This window comes from Zootoca vivipara, chromosome 2, assembly GCF_965207765.1.
Source record: "Zootoca vivipara chromosome 2, rZooViv2.hap1.1, whole genome shotgun sequence".
Taxonomy (NCBI): domain Eukaryota; kingdom Metazoa; phylum Chordata; class Lepidosauria; order Squamata; family Lacertidae; genus Zootoca; species Zootoca vivipara.
Window position 1 is genome coordinate 116906603 of NC_142584.1, and position 14792 is coordinate 116921394.

General features: G+C 46.6%; 1 protein-coding gene across 2 annotated transcripts; it reads right to left on the reverse strand.

The window, feature by feature from the left end:
• Positions 1-1096: 1096 nt before the first annotated feature.
• LOC132591133 (uncharacterized) lies at positions 1097-13335 on the reverse strand. Of its 2 annotated transcripts, none has more exons than XM_088663780.1 (6): positions 13206-13335; positions 9956-10338; positions 9664-9790; positions 8145-8227; positions 5416-5542; positions 1097-4260 (listed from the first exon to the last, which is right to left on the reverse strand). In XM_088663780.1, exons 2-6 carry the CDS (start codon positions 10292-10294, stop codon positions 2555-2557), a joined length of 2382 nt encoding a protein of 793 aa, XP_088519906.1. In that variant the 5' UTR covers positions 10295-10338; positions 13206-13335; the 3' UTR covers positions 1097-2554. The 2 variants fall into 2 exon arrangements, with proteins under 2 accessions (XP_088519906.1, XP_060125456.1); XM_060269473.2 differs by having other exon boundaries at positions 9950-10338.
• Between the last annotated feature and the right edge of the window lie 1457 nt (positions 13336-14792).

Here is a 14792-nt window from a genome sequence, read left to right on the forward strand (position 1 = left end):
AGGCAGTGCACAATCCAACATAAACCACCATTTATAAATGGTGCAAACTAACATTGGGGGGGGGGGTAGCCAGGATCTCCTAGGTCTAGCAGATTCAGAAAGAAATGTCTCAACAACAGTTCATAGAATTGTGTAGTTGGAAGGGACCCCGAGGGTCCTCTAGCCCAACCCCCTGCAATGCAGGAATCTCAATTAAAGCATCCCCAACAGGTGGCCATCAGTTGTTTCAAATTATTTTCTTTTGACCCCCAAGTGCTCAGAAAAAACTCTCAAAATCTTTCCACAATTTCTACTTCTAGTTAGCATCTTAAAAAAAATTTACTTGATTTTTAGGGGGAGCTGCCCCCCACTGCCTATGCCCATGCAAAATAATCATTCCAACGACTGGCTAGTCAAGAGAGTTTTAAACAGCTGCATAGGCAAGTGTGCACACCTACACACACACACACCTACACACCTACACACACAAACACACACACACACAAAGGTATTGGAAGAGCAGCATAAAAGTTAAAAAAGAGAGAGTATGCCTGAGTTGGGTCATTGCAGAAAACTGGAAATCCAAGGAAGTGGGCAGCCTAAACGAGTGTGTGTCAGAAGATGGTTTGGTCTATAGCAGGCACATCTAACTCCCAAGAGACTGCAATCTACTCACAGTATTAAAAGTTCAGCTGTGATCTACCCACTGTCATTGCCAGGAGTTGAGCTTTTTTTTAGGGGAGGGTTGGCCAAAGGTGATCACTAAAATTCATACCGCGATCTACCTGGGACACCCCCCACGATCTACCAGTAGATCACAATCTACCTGTTAGACATGCCTGGTCTATAGCACTACCCGAGATGCTGAGGACACAAGTTGTAACCATGAAGGCGGTTTTTGCCACCTAGTGGCATAGATTTCCGCAACAACAGACACAAGACCCACTGACAACAATACAGACACCAGAGACACCTGGGGAATGCTGGAAAGCTCTCTATTTTTGTACTTTGATTATTAGTGCTTTTTATGTTTGCCTTGTTTGTGCATAAAACCTTTTTTAAGAGGAAAAAAGAAAGAGAAAGGAAAGGAAAGAGAAGCAGAGTCCGGACAACAATAAAAGAAATTGGACATATTTATTTATATCAAAGCTCAAAAATGGTAAAAATATGGACACAAGGAATGTATGAGTGACAGACCGGAGAACAATTTATAGATGGAAAACGGTATTAGACTGAGAAATAAAATCAATTAACCAAACAGCTATCAAGGAAATATGCATATTACAAAAGGGCACCCACAATCCTGTCACAAGACTGAACTTTTAACTTTATCTTTTATACTTTTATTTAACTTTATCTTTTATACTTTTATACTGAACTTTAACTTTATACTTTTATTTATCAGGCTGGACCAAACAAATGTTTCCCCTGTGCCTGAAACTGCATGTTTACTGTTTTTGTATCATTCTACTTTGCTTTTCTCCCAGGAGGTCAAGGTTGTGTACATTGCATTCCCCGCTCCTTTTTAATACTTACAACAGCCCTGTGAGGTAGGCTAGGCAGAGAATTGGGAGCTCAGGGTGCAGCCCTAACCGAAGACCCACCAGGATGGGCGAGTTTTGATGTGGATATAGAACATCTATGGCTCACTTGACTAGGTCACATAATTCAGAATCAGACATACCCATGTGATTTGCACGTCCCTGGCCAGCTGGGGCTCCACTAGTTGAGTTAAGGCTAGCTGAGATGAGTCTGGCATAAGTCCCCCAAAAGGTAATTGCTGGGGGTGTTGTGAGGGCAGAACCAGGCAGGGGAGGCTTTAAGGTGGGTCCTTATTCCATGTGACCTGGCAACCCAGAGGAAATCACACAATCCATTTTACGAGTGTTGTCACACTTTTAAAAGAGGAAGCCAGTGTATGTTTCACAAAGCAGGCTTTCCGGGAGTGGTCCCAGGGAGCGGGTGAGGACTGGATTCTAATTCTGTTCAGCTTCTTTCTGTCCGGACTAGTTAAATGCTTCTAGGAGTATGCTCAGGGGAAGCTGATTTGGGAGAAAACACATGAAAACAACATTTCCTAAGAAACAGGATATACTACCAGGCAGAGGGCCTTCTCGGTGGTGGCGCCCACCCTGTGGAATGCCCTCCCATCAGATGTCAAGGAAACAAACAACTATATTACTTTTAGAAGACAGCTGAAGGCAGCCTTGTTTAGGGAAGTTTTTAATGTTTGATGTTTTATCGTGTTTTTAATATTCTGTTGGGAGCTACCCAGAGTGGCTGGGGAAACCCAGCCAGATGGGCGGGGTATGAATAATACTTTTTTTTTTTTACTTACTTATTTATTTTTCTGCTGCTGGTGGAGAAGCATCACCGCCACTGGCGCTGATTTCAGGTGCCATTTTGGGGTGGGCTTTTGCCACCTGAAGCAGCACCACCTCTGCCCTCAGGACTCTACCCAAGCCATGCCCCATCCTCCATCCCTTGCCAGCTTAGCTCCAATCTGAAAGTGGACTTCAACTGTCTCAGACTCGCATTCCATATTCAGACCGCTTATACACTTTCCAAACTCCAATCATTTAAAAGGCTTCTCTCGTGTGTGAATTATTTGGTGGGAAGTGAGATTTGACTTGCGAGTGAAGCTCCTCCCACACTGCAAGCATTTATACGGTTTCTCCCCAGTGTGAATTACTTGGTGAGTGGTGAGATGAATCTTCTGTGAAAAGCTCTTTCCACACTCCAAGCATGTATGCGGTTTCACCCCAGTGTGAATTCTCTGATGCTTAGTGAGATGTGCCTTCCGTAAGAAGCTCCTTCCACACTCCAAGCATTTGAACAATTTCTCCCCTACATGGATCCTCTGATGGGTAACAAGGACAGAATTTCGATGAAAGCTCTTTCCACACTCTAAGCATTTATATGCTTTCTGCCCGGTGTAAAGTCTTTGATGAGCAGAAAGATTCTTCTTCAGACGGAAGCTCTTCCCACACTCCAAGCATTTAAACGCGTTATCCCCTGTATGGATCCTCTGATGATTAACAAGGGTAGAAGTGTTACGAAAGCTTGTTCCACACTCCAAGCATTTATATGTCTTCTCTCGTGTGTGAATTATTTGATGGGAAGTGAGACTTGACTTGCGAGTGAAGCTCTTCCCACACTGCAAGCATTTATACGGTTTCTCCCCAGTGTGAATTACTTGGTGAGTGGTGAGATGAATCTTCTGTGAAAAGCTCTTTCCACACTCCAAGCATGTATGCGGTTTCACCCCAGTGTGAATTCTCTGATGCTTAGTGAGATGTGCCTTCTGCAAGAAGCTCCTTCCACACTCCAAGCATTTGAACAATTTCTCCACTACATGGATCCTCTGATGGGTAACAAGGACAGAATTTCGATGAAAGCTCTTTCCACACTCTAAGCATTTATATGCTTTCTGCCCGGTGTAAAGTCTTTGATGAGCAGAAAGATTTTTCTTCCGACGGAAGCTCTTCCCACACTCCAAGCATTTAAACGCTTCACCCCCTGTATGGACCCTCTGATGATTAACAAGGGTAGAAGTGTTACGAAAGCTTGTTCCACACTCCAGGCATTTATATGGCTTCTCCCCTGTGTGAATTCTTTGATGTGACATGAGATTCCTCTTCCGAGTGAAGCTATTTCCACATTCCAAGCAGTTATACAGTTTCTCTCCAGTGTGGGTTCTTTGATGTGTAGTGAGGTGTGTCTTCTGTGAGAAGCTCTTTCCACATGCTAAGCATTTAAAAGGTTTCTCCCCTGTATGGATCCTCTGATGAGTAAAAAGGACATAATTTTGGTGAAAGCTCTTTCCGCACTCTAAGCATTTATATGCTTTCTCCCCTGTGTGAGTACTTTGATGAGCAGTCTTCTGACGGAATCTCTTTCCAAACTGAAAGCATTTGAACAGTTTCTCCCCTGTGTGAACTCTTTGGTGAATCGTGAGATGTGTCTTTCGTGAAAATCTCTTTCCACATTCCAGGCATTTAAATTGCTTTTCATCTGTGTGGATTTTGTAATGAGTTTTCAGTTTTGGTTTAGAAGGGAAACTTCTCCAATATGCAAAGCACGTACTTGCTTCTTTTCTCTTTTGCGTATTTTCTTGGACCGGGATTTGATGGCTCACGCTGCCATGAGAAGAAGGGGACTTATCCCTCCCCTTGTTTTCCCCTTCAGATTTCCTTCTCTGAGCTTCTCTCTGTATACATGTGTCCCATTCTGCAAACGCCCCATGTGGTTCTCCCTCATTTTTTGTTTTCCATTCACATCCTGTCACAAAGAAGAGAGGAAACTGTTAAGAGCAGGCATAGGCAACCTTGGCTCTCCAGATGTTTTGGAACTACAACTCCCATGATCCCTGACCACTGGCCCTGTTAGCTAGGGATCATGGGAGTTGTAGTTCCAAAACATCTGGAGAGCCAAGGTTGCCTATGCCTGGTTAAGAGCCTGAGGTACAAATGGAGCCCCAAAAATCACTGACAGTGACACATAAAGCTTGTGATAATGGAGGAATGCAAAAATCTTAGCTGCAAAGCAGGTCTTATCAACCATTTATCTGCCACTTTTAACACCGTAACTGCCAGCCAGAGTTCTATACTCTATTCTATTGGATCCATGGAGACCGGAACAAAACTGTCACCTCAGACATGAAACTCCCTGCGGAATCTCGGGCAGCCACTCTCTCTCAGACTAGGCTAACTCACAGGGTTATGGAATGGGCAAACCATGGAATAATCATATGTATTCTCTTTCGGCAGACGCTCATTACAGTCGTACCTCGGCTCCCGAACACCCTGGGAGTTGAATGTTCCGGCTTTCGAACAATCAAAAACCAGAAGTGTTCTGGTTTTCGAACGTTCTTTCGGAACCTGAACATCTGATGGGGCTTCCGTGGCTTCCAATTGGCTGCAGGAGCTTCCTGCAGCCAATCAGAAGCCGTGCTTTGGTTTCCAAACGTTTCAGAAGTTGAATGGACTTCTGAAACGGATTCCGTACGACTTCCGGGGTACGACTGTAGTTCAATCATTGAATTCTGCAGTTAAAGGATCATGGAAGAAGCCCATCAATGATCTGAGCTTCACGCATTGGAGAGATTCTGCGCCACAGCAGACAAAACTAGGTTAGGTGGTGTTAGGTAGGTTATGGTAGGTGTCTTCCTTCTGCAATGGCTTCTATCTCTATTTGCACTCATTGCAACTCCTGATGTTTCCTACGGCATACTGTTACATACATTATGTGGCCGTTTTACCATTTTGCCTCCTTGTGGTTTTTCGTTAAATGGAAATGAATCAGTCAAAATAGAGAAAACCTTCTAGATTGTAAGAAAGGGAACTGAGGGGCTAAAATACAGGAAATGTGCAAGCCGTCCCATTATTTTAGGCTCTAAATGCTATTCTCATCAACTTTGAAAACAAGGAACCTTACCAAGAGAGAAAGCATTCCTACAATTCTCCTCCATGACTATTTTATGCAGTGCCCTTTGGTCAGCATCCAGCAGAGCCCACTCCTCCTCTGTGAAATCCACAGCAACCTCTTCAAACAACACGGGACCCTGAGAGAAAAAGAAATAGAATCATAGAGTTGGAAGAGACCACAAGGGCCATCCAGTCCAACCCCCTGCCAAGCAGGAAACACCATCAAAGCATTCTTGACATATGCCTGTCAAGCCTCTGCTTAAAGACCTCCAAAGAAGGAGACTCCACCACACTCCCTGGTAGCAAATTCCACTGCCGAAGAGCTCTTACTGTCAGGAAGTTCTTCCTAATGTTTAGGTGGAATCTTCTTTCTTGTAGTTTGAATCCATTGCTCCGTGTCCGCTTCTCTGGAGCAGCAGGAAACAACCTTTCTCCCTCCTCTATATGACATCCTTTTATATATTTGAACATGGCTATCATATCATATCACATGGCTATCATATTCTATGATTCTATGATATCACCCCTTAACCTTCTCTTCTCCAGGCTAAACATACCCAGCTCCCTAAGCTGTCCGTCATAAGGCATCATTTCCAGGCCTTTGACCATTTTGGTTGCCGTCTTCTGGACACGTTCCAGCTTCTCAGTATCCTTCTTGAACTGTGGTGCCCAGAACTGGACACAGTACTCCAGGTGAGGTCTGACCAGAGCAGAATACAGTGGTACTATTACTTCCCTTGATCTAGATGCTATACTCCTATTGATGCAGCCCAGAATTGCATTGGCTTTTTTAGCTGCTGCATCACACTGCTGACTCATGTCACGTTTGTGGTCTACCAAGACTCCTAGATCCTTTTCACATGTACTGCACTCAAGCCAGGTGTCTCCCATCCTGTATTTGTGCCTTTCATTTCCCCCCCCCCAAGTGTAGTACTTTACATTCCTCCCTGTTAAAATTCATCTTGTTTGCTTTGGCCCAGTTGTCTAATCTGTTAAGGTCATTTTGAAGTGTGATCCTGTCCTCTGGGGTATTAGCCACCCCTCCCAATTTGGTGTCATCTGCAAACTTGCCTTGTTGTAGGCAATCTTTATGTTATCTATCAGCAAAATTCAGAAGACACCTCAAGGTAAGATGACTTGAATATTATCCTGCAGAACTTAAACCAGGGGTGTCAAACTCAAATTCATCGGGGGCCGCATCAGCAGTTTGGTCACCCTCAAAGGGCCGGTTGTGTCTGTAGGACTATGTGTCCACTCTTTATTATCATAAATTATTGTCACTGCATTCAATTATTACTGTTTTTTGTAATAATGTAAGCTCATTCCCGCCCCCATGCGGATCACATTCCTGCGTCGTGGCGCGTGTGTGGGAGGGGATGTAAACGAGGGAAATTTGAACAAAAGGAGGGGATCGACGGCTTCCGGGGGGGGGGGCTCAACTAAACCTTCGGCAGGAAGGAGAAAGCCACTGCTGGGATTAAAAACCTGCAGATGGAAAGAGGGCTTCCCTCTCCCGCCCTGCGCACACCCAAACCCCGCTAGGCAGGATGCCACACGCTGCAACCCACCCCATGCTTTGGAGAGGGGCAGGAACATGCGGTGCAGCGCCAACTCCCTGCTTTGCTTTTGCATCCTCCCTCCTCAGCGCCAGAGTCCCTTCCCCTCGCGCTGAGGGAGGGCAGCGGATTTCCCGAGGAGGAAGGCGGCGGCAGCCCCAGCGGACGTGCATCTTCGCCTCTGAGCTGCTCTTCCCCCCACCCGTGCTGTTGTCGTCTTCGCCGCCACCTCTCCCTACCGGGACTGCAGGCAGAGGAGGCTTGAAAACCTCCCCGCCCCCCCAAAAAATTTCCCCTCCCACCTACTCAAATCGTGAGGCGACTCCATCTAGAGCCCTACATCGCGAGGGGCTGAGAGGAGGCGGTGGCAGAGCGGGAAGAGCAGGAACCCGTGCCATCGTCGCCTCCTCACCCCCGGCCGCCCCCCGGGGAGCAGCTCCGCCGGAACTGAGAAGCCAAAGGGTGGCTCGGGGGTGGGGGGCAGAGCAAAAGCCAGGCACCCTCCCGAGTGTCTATGAGGAGAAAACGGGGGAAGAGGAAAGAGAAACCCGGCTCCATCAAGAGAGCGACTATTGCGCTTCGCCTACTTCCGCCTCAGGCTCACTCCGCGTCCCTTTCGCCCGCTCGCTCGCCCACCTCCCGGATGCAGCCGAGGAGAGGAAGGGAAGCGGCGGGCGGTGGCTCCCCAGTGCCGCCTCACTCGCTCTCGGAGACAACAGCAAAGCCCGCCAAAAAAAAATCCAGCGCTGCTCCGTCCCGGCACCAACTTTGCCGGCGGCGCCTGTAGGGCTTTCCTACCTCCTCAGCGGGCTTCCTCCTCCTCCTGCATCTCACTTCCCCGCCTGGCCGTCAGTGCGGCTCCAGCGCCCCGGCCTCCGCCTGCAGCCCTGCCCCCGGTTTTGACCCTCGGCCAATCGCAGGCTCCAGAACTACTGTCAGCGGTTATTGTCGGCGGCGGCTACGCGGGCCACATGACGAGGTCTGGCGGGCCGGATTAGGCCCCCGGGCCTTGTGTTTGACACCCGTGGCTTAAACCTTCTCGAGTGGCACCCACAGCCTCCCTAGTGGGCAGCTTTGACAAACTCAAAGAGAGATGTTTACATTGGCCTACAGAGGTGAGCAGAAGGCAGAGGAACCCAGGCAGCCCCCTAACTTCTCTCCCCACAATGACCTTTCCCCCTACCTGATCTGGTGCCACAGCAACGGCTTCCTGTCTGTTGCGAACAGGAGATGGCTGAGCAGGTCTTGCCACCACTCTTTCTTCACCTGTGAGAGAAAAAGATGGTGGGAAGGCTTGTCTCAGGGGCTAAGTGACATGTATCAGGGTACAACACACTGACTTTACAAAATGCCTCATCCATTGTCAGAGGTTCTTGCGACTACTCTAGAGTAACGACGCTCCGCATGCTTGTCTTTAAACAGTTTTTATTAGTGCAGTCTATTTACAGTGAGACTGGTGTGTAAAACATGTCTGCTCAGTCCGATGCAGAATCCGGTACTGACCCGCCCCGTGACTTCCTCCAACGTAAGAGTCTCGGGACAGCAAACCTCCTTCCCCTCCTTCTCCTGTGTAATTCTGGAACCGGAGGAAAGGGTCTACGCTCCATGCTTTCCTTCTCCCCCCTTTCCCCCTCTCTCTCTTCCTCCCTCTCCCGTGCTGCCAGAGCCCTGGCCCTCTCTCTCCGCTTCCTGACTGGTTTCCTCAGCGCTCTCGCTACCGTCAATGCTTGGGGAGGAGCTGCTTCTGATGCAAGGGGGAGGTTCTCTATACTGTCTCTCCCTTAAATCCATGGTACGTATTTTTTATCTATCATGACATTATCTAGTAAACATTGGCTATCTTAACATTATATAGTTCAGTTGTGTGAAAATGCAGGGCCCAGTTCCACCTGGCCTAGGGAGCAGAGCCCACACTCACCCTGAACAGCTAAAAGGTGCCTGGAAGGCCAGAGGGACATTGCTGGGAGCCAGTGTGGTGTAGTGGTTAAGAGCGGTAGACTCGTAATCTGGGGAACTGGGTTCGCGTCTCCGCTCCTCCACATGCAGCTGCTGGGTGACCTTGGGCTAGTCACACTTCTCTGAAGTCTCTCAGCCCACTAACCTCACAGAGTGTTTGTTGTGGGGGAGGAAGGGAAAGGAGAATGTTAGCTGCTTTGAGACTCCTTCGGGTAGTGATAAAGCGGGATATCAAATCCAAACTCTTCTTCTTCTTGCTGGAACAACTCTTGGGTTGGGGCAACTGGCTAAAACGTTTTAAAATGATTTAAATGGTTCTAATTTTGGTTCCTCTGTCTCATTTTTGTCAGGTTGGTGTTGGTTAAATGTTTAGTTGGGGTTGGTGGTTACTTTAATTTGGTTATAACTTTAAACTGTTTGTTGCTGTTGTTGTTGGTTTTACTGATTTATTGGTTTGTTTATTGCTGGCATAGGATATCTTGTTTTTTAATGTTTGATGTTTGGCTGTGTTTTATAAGTTGCAAGCTGCCCAGAGTGGCTGGGGAAACCCAGCCAGATAATTAAACTATCATTATTATTATTATTATTATTATTATTATTATTATTATTATTATCTCACCGCTTGAGGCCTCAGATACTCATTTTTCATCTTTGGAAAATGATGGGGGGGAAGCAACTTCCCCTGGAAGTTTCAGGAGAATGTAAGAACATCCCATACATTTCAGGAAGTTGAGATTAATTCTTACTGAGTAACACAATCCGTCCATTGCTCTCCAGAACATTTCTGCTTAGCAAGAAGCACTCTTTCCCATCCAGTGAAGAACTCTCTCTCTCGGGGAATTTGGTTGCCACCTCTGCAAAGAGACCCTTTACCTGAAACAACAGTGAACGTAGCAAAGACAGTGAATGGACAGAAAATTAGAGAAAACGGCAAAAGGCCAAGAGGAGTTTGGAACATTCCTCCGTGGATGATTTCCAGGAAGTGATTGATTCACATTCTGGGCCCCTCGGAAGTAGCAGGAGGGAACTCACTCTCACCCGCTGTTCTGCCTGCTTCTTGTTCTCTGCCCAACTCAGGAGGAAACCTTCAGCCAGGGCCACCGCCTGGGAACTGGTCTCCGCTCCACATTCCCTCACCCAGCTCTCCATCTCCAGGGAGAGGACAGCCAGGAACTGCTCCAGGATCACCAGGTCCAGGATCTGAGTCTTTGTGCATCGCTCTGGCTTCAGCCACTCACGACAAAGGTGGTGGAGTTGGCTGCAAACCTCTCGGGGTCCCTTGGCCTCATGGTAGCAGAACTTTCTGAATTGCTGGCGCCGCACATCAGAGCTGAGGGTCTTCTTCCCATCCAGGCCAGCTGAGTCTTGGCTTTCCATCCTTCTTTCTGTTCCAAGGATACCTCCAACTGGGCTACAGACTCCTGAAAAACAGAGAAACAAGGCTGGATTAAGGTGCTGAGGGACCCTCCTTCCTCCAGGAAGGAACACATGGAGTAAGGTAACACAAAATAATGATTTTGGCATCCTAAAGGTTAACCAATTTATTTCCGCACAAGCTTCAGTATACTACAAAAGAAAAGCCATGGCATTTCACAACTCTCAGCATAACACAAACAGAATATATTTCACTACCCTTATAAAGAGAAAGAAAACACTCTGACCTTCCTTTGAGTTGTGCTTGTAGGTTTAATGGTTTTAGTCATCTCTTGTTGTTGGACTTTAATATTACTGGAATGAATGTTGTTTTACTGTTTCCTGCTGGTTTTATTTCTTACCTAGCAAAAGTTTTGAATTAAAGCTGCCACTCTGCTGAATGAATCTTAGTTGATTACTTTTTTTATAGATGCTTTAAGAGTCTCCAGGATAATAGGATATTTCATAAATCTGGAGCCAAGTTTAGTCCACCCTGCAAGGGGTGGCACTGTGGGTTAAACCACAGAGCCTAGGGCTTGCCAATCACAAGGTCGGTGGTTCGAATCCCCGCGACGGAGTGAGCTCCCGTTGTTCAGTCCCTGCTCCTGCCAACCTAGCAGTTCGAAAGCACATCAATTGTAGATAAATAGGTACCGCTCCGGCGGGAAGGTAAAGGGAGTTTCCGTGTGCTGCTCTGGTTTGCCAAAGCGGCTTTGTCATGCTGGCCACGTGACCCGGAAGCTGTATCCTGGCTCCCTCGGCCAATAACGTGAGAGGAGCACCGCAACCCCAGAGTCATCGGCAACTGGACCTAATGGTCAGGGGTCCCTTTACCTTTACCTTACAAGAGGTTCAAAGAAACTATATTCTAGAGTAGCCCAATTGGGATTCCTGCTAGCTCACCAATAATTAGTCTTACTCAGCAGGTAAACCTGGTGATTTAATTCCAGATTTGGGAGCCCAAATCCACCTTCCTTAGTTGGAAGTTGCATTTTATGTAGCGATGTTTTTGGTGGCTTTGTGCCCCACAGGCACGATCTAAATAGTTGATTTATTTTTTGGAAGTATAATTTGGGAATATATATTGGTAATCCTCTAAGAATGTATAAAAGCTTTGGAACAACATTCATTTTGAGGACATTAACCTTTTCCCAAAGGGAGAGGTTTAGAGGTCCCCACCTTTCAATATCAAAAGAAATCTCATTTATAATGTGATTCAAATTTAATTTTACAATTTGGTCTATATCTGATGAAATCATTATACCCAAGTATTTAATAAAGTCTTTGCACATCCTAAACTGATGGTTTCTATTTTTTAGTAGTGCCCATTGTGAAAATATCCCCATCACACTTCAGGGGGTTCCATATCTGTACGTGACCTTGTGTTGTTGTGTGACTGATGAATTCTCTCTCTCTCTCTCTCTCTCTCTCTCTCTCTCTCTCTCTCTCTCTCTCTTTGGTGGTGGGGTGTTCTACTTGAAATCAAAGTCCAATTGACAGTTAACTTCAAAGCATCAACTCACCTGCTTCAAATCCTCCAAGCCCCAAAGGGGCCTCCTGGCTTTGCAGAGGAAGAAGAAGAAGAAGAGTTTGGATTTGATATCCCGCTTTATCACTACCCGAAGGAGTCTCAAAGCGGCTAACATTCTCCTTTCCCCTCCTCCCCCACAACAGACACCCTGTGAGGTGGGTGGGGCTGAGAGACTTCAGAGAAGTGTGACTAGCCCAAGGTCACCCAGCAGCTGCATGTGGAGGAGCGGAGACACGAACCCGGTTCCCCAGATTACAAGTCTACCGCTCTTAACCACTACACCACACTCCACACTCCACAGTGGAGAAGACACTCCAGTCCCTGACAGAGACGATAAAACTGTTGCTTATGTACATACGCAAAACTGTTGCTAATGTACATACGCAAAACTGTTGCTAATGTACATACGCTACATAAATATCTGAAGAAGTGTGCATGCACACGAAAGCTCATACCAAAATAAAAACTTAGTTGGTCTTTAAGGTGCTACTGAAGGAATTTTTTTATTTTACGGGAAACCCATGTAAATTAAGGAAAGCCATTCAAGAGCTAATTCCTCACAATGCAGCTGTAAGGCATTTTGTGACTGTCTTAGCAGTGTTGCTGGGCAGAACGGGCACAGTCACGCTTGGTAGGTAAGGGGCTCCAGTTACAGCATTCAGAGTGGGAAAGGGCAGAGAGTGTAGAGCACTCTGGAGGGAAGCATTTGAACTGACGCCTTTGAGGAAGAGTCTCAGGGCAAGAGAATAGCAACAGAACTCAGGACTTGCCTTGCGGACTTTGGCGCAGCAAGGACTTTGTAAGCAAAGAAACTGTCCGTGTGCATGCACACAAAAGCTCATACCTATGACAAACTTAGTTGGTCTCAACATGTCCTGTTGTGTTTTAATTTGTGGGAAGCTGCCCAGAGTGGCTGGGTAACCCAGTCAGATGGATAGCATATTACTATCACTACTACTATTATTATTTTCTGCTAAACAGCTGTTTCCTGAGATGAGCTTGAATGAGCTTCTGCAGTGCACACACCCAACACCCAGGAAGATGCACAAGCATATTCAGCCTACGGGCTGAAATATGTTTGATCTTCCTATAGGTGTCCCCCTCCCCCCTTTTAACAGTTGTCACCTGGCCATCTCCCTTCCCGTCGCATTTTCCTGCATAGCTGCCAAGTTATCCCTTTTTTTAGGGAAATTCCCTTATGCTGAATAGGCTTCCTCGTGAGAAAAGGGAAAACTTGGCAGCTACGATTTTCCTGCCTTGCCTCCCCACCCCCGAAATCCACGTTTCAGCCCTGCAAACTCAGACCCACAAACTGGAGCCTCTGGGGCGGGGAAGGGGGCTCACCGGATCCCGCGAGAAGCCACCGACGATGCGCCTGGGAGGGAGGGAGGGCGGCCAAGGCACGTCCCTCCAAGGAGAAAGTCCCAGCAGGAAGGAGAGTTGGGTGGGCGGAGCCTTCGCTCTGGAGGACCGCCCCCCCTCCGGCCCTCCTCGCCTTTTACCTTCCTCTCTAGGAATCCCTCTCTAGGGGAAGAAATGGAGGCAGTGAGAGATTTTACTTTCTTGGGCTCCTTGATCACTGCAGATGGTGACAGCAGTCACGAAATTAAAAGACGCCTGCTTCTTGGGAGAAAAGCAATGACAAACCTAGACAGCATCTTAAAAAGCAGAGACATCACCTTGCCGACAAAGGTTCGTATAGTTAAAGCTATGGTTTTCCCAGTAGTGATGTATGGAAGTGAGAGCTGGACCATAAAGAAGGCTGATCGCCAAAGAATTGATGCTTTTGAATTATGGTGCTGGAGGAGACTCTTGAGAGTCCCATGGACTGCTAGAAGATCAAACCTATCCATTCTTAAGGAAATCAGCCCTGAGTGTTCACTGGAGGGACAGATCGTGAAGCTGAGGCTCCAATACTTTGGCCACCTCATGAGAAGAGAAGAATCCTTGGAAAAGACCCTGATGTTGGGAAAGATTGAGGGCACTAGGAGAAGGGGACGACAGAGGACAAGATGGTTGGACAGTGTTCTCGAAGCTACGAACATGAGTTTGACCAAACTGCAGGAGGCAGTGCAAGACAGGAGTGCCTGGCGTGCTCTGGTCCATGGGGTCACGAAGAGTCGGACACAACTAAACGACTAAACAACAACAACTAGGAATCCAGCTGAGCTCATTTTAACCCTTAATAGTTAAGAGCCCGGCTGGTTGACCAGTCTAGTCTAGCCTCTTACTCTTGAACAATTGTATGAAACAGCGGCCCCTAGAAACACGTAATGTGTAAATAAACGAGGTAGAAGGCCCACTCCAACCTCACCTCGAGTTGGGTGCCTTAATTATTGTTAAAACAAAATAATAATAATAATAATAATAATAATAATAATAATAATAATTCCTTCCAGTAGCACCTTAGAGACCAACTAAGTTTGTCATAGGTATGAGCTTTCGTGTGCATGCACACTTCTTCGGATACACTGAAAGCTCATACCTATGACAAACTTAGTTGGTCTCTAAGGTGCTACTGGAAGGAATTTTTATTATTATTATTATTATTATTATTATTATTATTATTTTGTTTTGACTACGTCAGACCAACACGGCTACCTACCTGTAATTAATAGTTGTTGTTTTTGCTACCCGCTCTTCACCACGTGGTCCCAAGGTGGGTCAGAAAAATGTAAAACACAGAATTAAAAACCAAATTAGCCACAACAATAAGGGTGTGTGTGAGAGAGTGTAATTTGGTCCACACACCCACTATATATTGTGGGAATGTTCAGGGATGTGGATGAGGAGATATTGTTAAATATGTCCTATCCCAGCTTGTGCTAGCAAGCTCCAAACTTAGCAGAGTAACATTCCCTTAGCACAGCAGAAAAGCGTTTGCGCAGGCTTGATTTAAGCCTGTAAAATAAAGTGTATTTTCCTGGTATT